Consider the following 8,457-nt stretch of genomic DNA (forward strand, 5'->3'; position numbering starts at 1 on the left):
ACGACTGCAAGGCAATCGTATTTCAAAGGACACAATTTTGATCTTTGAAGCCCTCCACAGTTACCAAAAAAGTCAGCTCACTTTTCACACAAATAATCTCATTTTTTTTATTTTGAGAATTATGCCTATCGTCCGTTATGCCTAATGTCCATTATGCCAAACATCCATTATGCCAAACGTCCATTATGCCTATCGTATTTATGCCTATCGTACTTATGCCTAACGTCCTTATGCCTAACGTATTTATGCCTAACGTCGTGCACCCGTGCGATCTGGTAAGTCATACCGGAGTCGTAGCAAAAGTCGTTCGAAGTTCGCGAATAGCAATGGCGGTCAGAAAAATCAATATGGCCGGCGAAGAGTATGTGAAAAGTGTGGTAGAGATCACGAACAAGGGAAGTGTCCAGCGAAAAGTTGGAAATGTTTTGCGTGTGGCAGGCAAGGCCATGCTGCAAATGTGTGCTTTTCGAAAAATTCGAAGCAAAATCGTAGTGGAAGCCAGGATTCGAGACGAAACCAGACCGTAGGCACGGTTGGTGCTGGTGAAGATTTGGCAACAGAAATAGCAAATCTTAGGATGCAGTTGAATTCGGTGGAGAACGAGACCTTGTTAGTGAAGAGCAAGGAAGCAACCGAAACGTTATTTGTGGACAACCGACCGATTGAGTTTGAAATTGACAGTGGGGCATGTGCTACAGTGATTAGTGACAGTTTGTACCGAAAGTGGTTCTCGAGTCGTCCGTTGTTCAGTATAAACGATGATTTTTCAACTGTAACGGGACAAGGTATTAAAGTGATTGGGGGATTCAGTGCAGATGTGTCCAAATGTCAGCGTGGTCCGAGTGAAAAACTTGCGCTAGTAGTGATCGAAAGCAGCAAAACCTTCAGACCGCTTCTGGGGCGCACGTGGATGGACGTTCTCTGGCCCGGATGGAAGAACAAGTTCAAGGAAAGTATCGTGAGTATGAACCGTGTTGAAAGTACCCTCCTTGATTCGATTCGTTTGAAATACCCCAATGTGATTTGTGACGATAACACTCCAATTCGTGAGTTTGAGGCAGAGATTGTCATGGAAGACAACGTTAGCCCTATTTTCCACATTGCTTATTCACCACCCTTTCAACAACGACCAGCGATTGAGGCTGAGTTGAATAGATTGTGTCAGGAAAACATTCTGAAGAAAGTCGCATTTAGTAAGTGGGCTTCTCCCATAGTTGTTGTGCCTAAGCCCAATGGCAGCTTGAGACTGTGCATTGACTGTAAGGTAACCATAAATCCTTATTTGCGTTCGGAACATTACCCGTTACCGAGAATCGACGACATTTTTGCCAAGTTTGCAAACTGTAATTTCTTTTGCGTTATCGCTCTTCGTGGTGCATATCAGCAGTTGAATGTTTCGGAAAACTCTCAAGCGTATCTAACAATTAATACGCACATAGGACTTTTTCAGTATGTGCGATTGCCCTTTGGCGTGGCGACTGCTCCATCGATCTTCCAAAGTATCATGGATCAGATCTTAGGTGACATAGAAGGATGTGTAACGTATTTAGACGACGTGCTGATAGGAGCAAGAACATTAGAAGAGTGCAAACAAGTTTTAGACAAGGTGCTAGAACGTTTAAGCAGATTCAACGTGAAAATCAATACCGAAAAGAGCAAGTTTTTTGTAACGTCTGTGGACTATTTGGGTCACACAGTTAGTAGCGATGGAATTCGTCCAAATCAGGCCAAAGTAACTGCAATTGTGAATGCACCAGCTCCTACAAACATTAGTGAATTACAATCGTACTTGGGACTGTTGAATTACTATTCAAAGTTCATCCCGAACATCTCTTCAGGGTTGAGAGTTCTGTACAGACTATTGAGAAAAGATGTAGTGTTTAGTTGGGATAGTGATTGTGAGAAGTGTTTTGTGAGAAGCAAAGAGCTGATTTTGAAGAACAATGTGTTGCAACTCTACGATCCAAACAAACCAATCGTGGTTGCAGCGGATGCCAGCCTTTATGGCGTAGGCGCTGTGTTATCGCATATAGTAGATGGAGAGGAAAAACCAGTCATTTTTGCCTCGTGTACATTATCGCCTGCTGAGAAAAATTACTCGCAGCTTCATAGGGAAGCTCTAGCCATAATATTTGCTGTGAAGCGTTTCCACAAATACATTTATGGACATCGTTTTAAACTCGTGTCAGATTGTGAAGCGTTGAAGGAAATTTATCATCCTCGTAAAGGAACATCAGTGATTTCAGCATCTAGACTTCAACGTTGGGCAGTGATTTTGTCTATGTACGATTACGAATGGGAATACAGGCCAAGTAGGAATTTGGCTCATGCAGATGCATTATCCAGATTACCTGTGTCAGGTGGCACAGAAATTGAAGAACTGTCCATCAATAGATTGCAAGAATGTCCAGAATTACCGTTGAAAACTTGTGATGTAGCGAAATTCACAGCGAAAGATGATGTTCTTTCGAAGGTATATGATTATGTTCTGTATGGATGGCCTCGAAAAATCCCAGATTCATTGCACTATTATTACAAATTGCGTAATTCTTTAAGTTGTCAAGATAATTGCTTGTTCTATGGTGATCTATTAGTGATTCCAGATAGGTTGCAGAAAATTGTGCTTAAAATGCTTCACACTAATCATGATGGAATAGTTAGAGCAAAGATGTTAGGTAGAGGATTATTTTGGTGGAAAGGTATGCAAAAGGACATTGAAGAGCATTTCAAACAGTGTTCAGTGTGTGATCAGAGACGAAGCGTTCCTAAAGAAAAGGTAACATCTAAGTGGACAAGCGAAAGGATCCATAAAGACTTTTTTGAGTTTGAAGGCAAGATGGTGTTACTGATTATAGATTCATTCACAAAGTTCATTGAAGCAAGAGTGATGAATAGAACCAATGCAGAACAGGTTAACGAACGGTTGGAAGATTTTTTCAAGTTTGTGGGATTGCCAGAGCAAATGGTATCCGATAACGGGCCTCCGTTCAGTTCGTTTACGTTTGTGCAATATTGAGAATCACGTAACGTTCAGATTATCAAATCTCCAGTGTACCACCCACAATCGAATGGTGCTGCTGAACGAGGTGTTCAGACCGTGAAGAACTTTTTGAAAAAGAGATTGTTAGAAAAACAAGGCAACAGAGAACTATTATCAAGGAAACTGAATGACATTTTAGCTTGGTATAATAGTACTCCTGCGACAGTTACTGAGAAGTCGCCCAGTGAGATGATTTTTAGATTCAAACCAAGAACTGTATTGACAAGTATAAACCCGAAGACAAGATCATGTGAGACAGGGACAGGTAAGCTTAATCGTAAGAGCGTAACGTTTGATGAATCCAAAAATGCAGAGTATGTTTATGATGTCAAAAAGAAAAATTGTTTGAAAGAAAATTGTAACTCCAACCAAGATTTAAAAAAAGGGGAAAAAGTTATGTACCGAAACCATTTTAAAGAATTAGTGAGATGGATTCCAGCAATCATTCTTGAGAGAATCGGAAAATTTTTGTATAAAATAAAGTTGTTGGAGAACGATAGTATTAAAAATGTTCATGTAAACCAGTTAAGATATCCAAGCTCAATTGTAAAAACGAATTTTGCAAAAGTGACAGAAAGGTCATCAGAAAATATAACTATTAAGCGTAGGCGTAGTGAATCGTTAGGTGAATCACCACCTAGAAAATTTCAAGCTGATGAGAGACAAAATCGATGCGGATCAAATGAATCAATTTTCCTCAGAAGATCAGTAAGAACCAGAAAGTTACCAGAGTGGTTTAGATTTGAAGATTATGAAAGGTAGTAGTAAGAAATCAAAAAAGGGGAAAGTGGTTATGTATCTAGATATCACAATGTAACTCATCGATATTGATCTAGGGAAGAAACTCAGCGATAATTAACCCGTATAGGCCTGAGTGAAAGCAAAAAATCTAAAACCCTTACCACTCAGCGAATTGTTAACAGATTCAAATGATTTTTTGTCAGTATACTGGCACACATATCTAGTTTCTAGAAGTGGACAGATGAACGCGGAAATATTCATGTGGCCGGAGTTATTCCGGTGGATTACTGGGTCAGGTCGGGTGAGAAGAATACTGTGCGTTTGTGCCCCTGAAGGTAGGCAAATTCCAAGTCACAGGTAATTTCCGGAGTCGGCTATAATGTGGCCACTACACAACGGAATTTTAAGAAATTTGCATCAGTGTAAACCTTTTTAGAAACGATTGAATTGGACAACTATGAGTTTTGCATATGATTAATCCTACAAATGACCATTTTCGGGTCCCGGGACGCTTCAAACTTACGATAAAGTAACCAATTTGTTTATGAACATCTGTGCCAAGCTTATGGGAACGCATTCTAGTGCACAATTATGTTTGATTTCTACTTTTCGAGAATTGAAACGGTTTAGTATCCAACAAATCCATAGCCGGTTCTTCAGGGTATTTCGTCCGAATGTACACATCCGGTATATTTCAAACGGTGCACAACTCATCATTTATAATGTTGAATATCAGATCTTAGTGATTTATGCAAATAAAAATGCTTGTCATTGCAAATAAATAAAGGTAACTAGGCATGTCCCAAAAAATAGCCCTTTTGTACCCGACTTGACCCAGTGACCCACCGGAATAATTCCGGCCACAGGAATATTTCCGAGTTCCTTTGGCTACTTCTAGAAACTAGAAATGTGGGCCACTGAACTGACAAAAAATCATTTGAATCTGTTAAGAATTCGCTGAGCGGTGAGAGTTTCAGTATTTTTGCTTTCACTCAGGCCTATACGGGTTAATATTCGCTAATGTTAGATGAGGATCCAATCAGGCAACACTATTGAAAGACTATAAAAACTATCAGAGATATTGTGTAGCTCTCTTTCATCTATTACTCTTCGAACGAACAATAACCGTGTAAGTATAGTTGGTAGAATAAATAAGTTAAGCCAACAACGCGTGTGTTACTCCCAGCCTCCGAACTCCCCGAATACAACAGCCATTACAGCCCTGGTTACCCGGGTAGAGATGAATAATAATCACATCGTTGACTGTGATATCAAATTCATAACTTGAAAAACCAAATATCAAGTCCCAGGTAGAGGTGAGTAACAAAACAATACAACAAATAAAATAAGAACAAATTTTACAAAAATATCTAGTTTGATTACGCTGCACCCAGGGTCCAAAAGTCGACCGTTATTCCAACAAGATTGATAACCTAATCTCTGCCCATCCAAAAACATTTCAAGAGCTTTTATACTACCGTAATCCGGGGTATCATTGATCAGCGAGGTAACATTGATCGGAATGACTCATCTCGTAAAAAGTTCGCATTATCATTTTTTGATGGAACATTTCCAAAGCTTGAATGATGCTTCCCTTTCTTATATTCATGAGCTAATAAAAGCGAAGATTTTTGCGAAAATTGCGTCTACCTTATACGTAAATTTGATAACTTTTCTAAACAACGGTTTTAATTGTTAAGGATGACACTACCAAACATTCATGTCTCACATAAGTTCTGTAAACGATATGAGCAAGGAAAATGCGGTTTTTACTAAAAACGGCATCGCTGAAAACGATTCCGTTGTCAAAACTTTCATAAATATGTTCCAATTAGGCAACATTACCGAATTACTGTTAAGAATGTATGTTTTCCTTAATGAATTGCCTACCTTTAGGCGTTTTCCGTGGTTCGAGGTAAATTACTTGTAAGCGTTTGGCCTTCATATTCGGCTTCGGGGGCCATGATTTAAGTATGTAACAACATTTTCAATATTACTGAACGTTTTTTACATAAGTGATCAATGTTACCCCATACCAGCTAAATCAAAAAATCGCTTAAAACATTTTTTTATCAATCTTAAATCGTTCAAAAAACAAATTAAAGTATATAGTCACGAGCTATATATGGCAGTACTTGTTTTAAAAATATAAAATTTGCAACATTTGCATTCTTAAACGAAATATTCAAGAAGTATTCAAAAATATGATCAATGTTACCCCAGATTACGCTATTTTTGAATTTTGACTATCTTTGAGTTAATTCCGAGGCACAATTTCCTCGATGAGAAGAAGTTTTCTTCCACTGTTTACCGGAAACATTTTTTTCTTCAAAGCAAATATGCACCGGAATTTATCCATTGGTTTACTTGAACTGGCCTAAAACGCTATAGTCATCGGAAACTAACAGTGGGACAACACAGAATATTGCATAACAGAACCAAGAATTTTGTGTGAAATAAGTTTGGCTGAATGATTCTATTATTTTGACTCTATATAGTTTGCCGTCGGAAGTATTCCAATAATCTCTTACCAAAATTTCAAATAATAACAAACTTTTTGTTAATATTAGAAATTTTCGAACAAAGAATAGAAATGACAACCTTTGTAACTTACAGTAACTTAGCTGCTGTTGCTGATCAATCATGGTTACGTAATGTGGCTGGCCGAATTCCTCCGCATGTAACCGTCACTGTTCCCGTCCAACGTCCCAATTCTTAGTGTCGCGACGATACATTGACGGATTCACAAAGATCCACACTTGCACTAGAAAACAACCCAAACGCACAGCTCGTCGTCTTATCCTAATTACGCTTTGATAATCCGCTCCTTCTGACTATCACCACTCGCGAATATTTCCTTAGGTATCCGCTTTTAGTCAATGCCCGGTCAACTGATTTCTGCGTACAATATACAACTCACTGAATTGATTTCACCAATAAATCTTCGAAAAGAAGATGACACCACAGCTCAACAATAATTTACGACTAAGGACGCGAACAGCCTGCTGGTAAATCGTACCGAACCAGAAAGAAGCCGGAGCCGGACGTCTTTGGCGCCAACGCCAATGAAAGATGACGGTTTCGATCAAAGATACAAAGGAAAATTCCAAGGAAAGCCAAATCCACTACTAGCTGGCACAAATCACGTCCGACCTGAAGTAAGAAGAGGCGTACTTACACGCTGGATGCTATCTGGCCAGGCTTGAAGCTGAACCAGCCAGCCATCGGAAAGGGGAAAATCGAGCTCCACAAATCAACCTAAGAACTATGGAACGAAAGCAAAAGCATGGCTAGGCCAGAACAGCCTTTCGCAAACGTGGCACGGATCAAGAGCATTCGTGTGACACAATGGAAGGTGGCGCATGCATCTTCCACCCCCTGCAGACAGAAAGTCGTGCGAACAGGAATCATTTGTGTTAGTGCTTTTTGGATTGCCTTTCCTCCTTATGTTCGTACGTAAGCCACGCCTACTCGTTCGTTTCGGGCACGACGGCACCAATACTACTGTTACATTGTGCAACTGCATTCGATGTTTTCTACGAAAATTAATTTATGTGTGTCATTTCTCGCGGAACATTACTAAAGGACCTATCTAACATTGAGAGGCTCTCTTTGTTTACTCTCTCTTTCATTAATAACTGAGTCACATTAACCTCTTCTGTTGCGTTTTTTGTATGAAACGCTAGTCAAGGAAATTGACTTTCGATCTATAGTGAAAAACTTCCCAAAATCTTTAGTATCCCACTGTTATAATGAAAAGAGAACGAGAGAGGAGAGAATCTCTCATTTGTACATAGGTCCTTTAGTAATGTTCCGCGAGATTTGTTTTATAGCAAACCGATTTCAAGAGCGAGAGAAATATTGAATCATGTTTTTTTTTTTATATCAGAAGCCTGATAGCGTGCAGAGCTACTTGGGCACTTCCATGATTCACTTTGGCATGGGGGGTTTTCTCGGCCGAATCGTCTGAAACTTTGCAGTAAAAAGCACTTCTGAACGACGCATAATTTGGTCAAATATAAGTTCAGTAGCTTTCAAAAAACCACACTGCTAAAGCGAATCAAAAATGCCAAGAATAGGATCCGACTCCCTATACAGTGACGGATGAAACAATACGATCATCTCATTTTAGGATATCTATGGACCGATGCATGAGTTCACTATTTGACGTTTGAGCGGTGCCGTGTTATTTATGTGACCATGGCAACGAATGAATTCGGCACCGCTCAAACGTCAAATTAGGGAACTCGTGCATTGGTCCATTGTGAGGCGTGACAAGAGGAATCGTTAGAGTAACCCATCATCCCTGTATGGAAAATTTGATTAGAGTGGAGCTTCAGACCTTGTTGCCGGCTTCATGAACAAAAAGTCATGAATTCATAAAATTTTATGTTTCATCATATCATGACTAAAAGTCATGAAATCGTGACTATTATGCAAGAATTCGTATGCGCAGGGCGTTATACAAATCCAACTGTCACTTTCTTCACCTTAGTCAACGTGTCTCATGGCGATCGGTGATGTTTTCTAGTGAAATTTTAAAAATAGTTTTATTTTTGAAAAAGTTTAAATTTTTCGGAACCTTGTCATCATACTATGCTGAACCGGACAATGTTTGACTTCGAGCGAAGATTTTGCTTGGCAAGCTTGTCGGTGATTTTAACTGTTCAGAAGTG

General features: G+C 39.4%; 1 protein-coding gene across 1 annotated transcript in view; it reads right to left on the reverse strand.

Annotated features, from left to right (window-relative positions):
* The window catches only part of LOC5570351 (LIM homeobox transcription factor 1-alpha), a 139,086-nt gene extending 132,051 nt beyond the window's left edge, over positions 1 to 7,035 (reverse strand). Inside the window, exon 1 of the mRNA XM_021843765.1 lies at positions 6,396 to 7,035. Within this exon, the coding sequence (XP_021699457.1) occupies positions 6,396 to 6,426 (31 nt within the window). The 5' untranslated portion in view covers positions 6,427 to 7,035. The remainder of the gene's footprint in view (positions 1 to 6,395) is intronic.
* Positions 7,036 to 8,457: the final 1,422 nt, after the last annotated feature.

Source organism: Aedes aegypti, chromosome 2, assembly GCF_002204515.2.
Source record: "Aedes aegypti strain LVP_AGWG chromosome 2, AaegL5.0 Primary Assembly, whole genome shotgun sequence".
Lineage (NCBI taxonomy): Eukaryota > Metazoa > Arthropoda > Insecta > Diptera > Culicidae > Aedes > Aedes aegypti.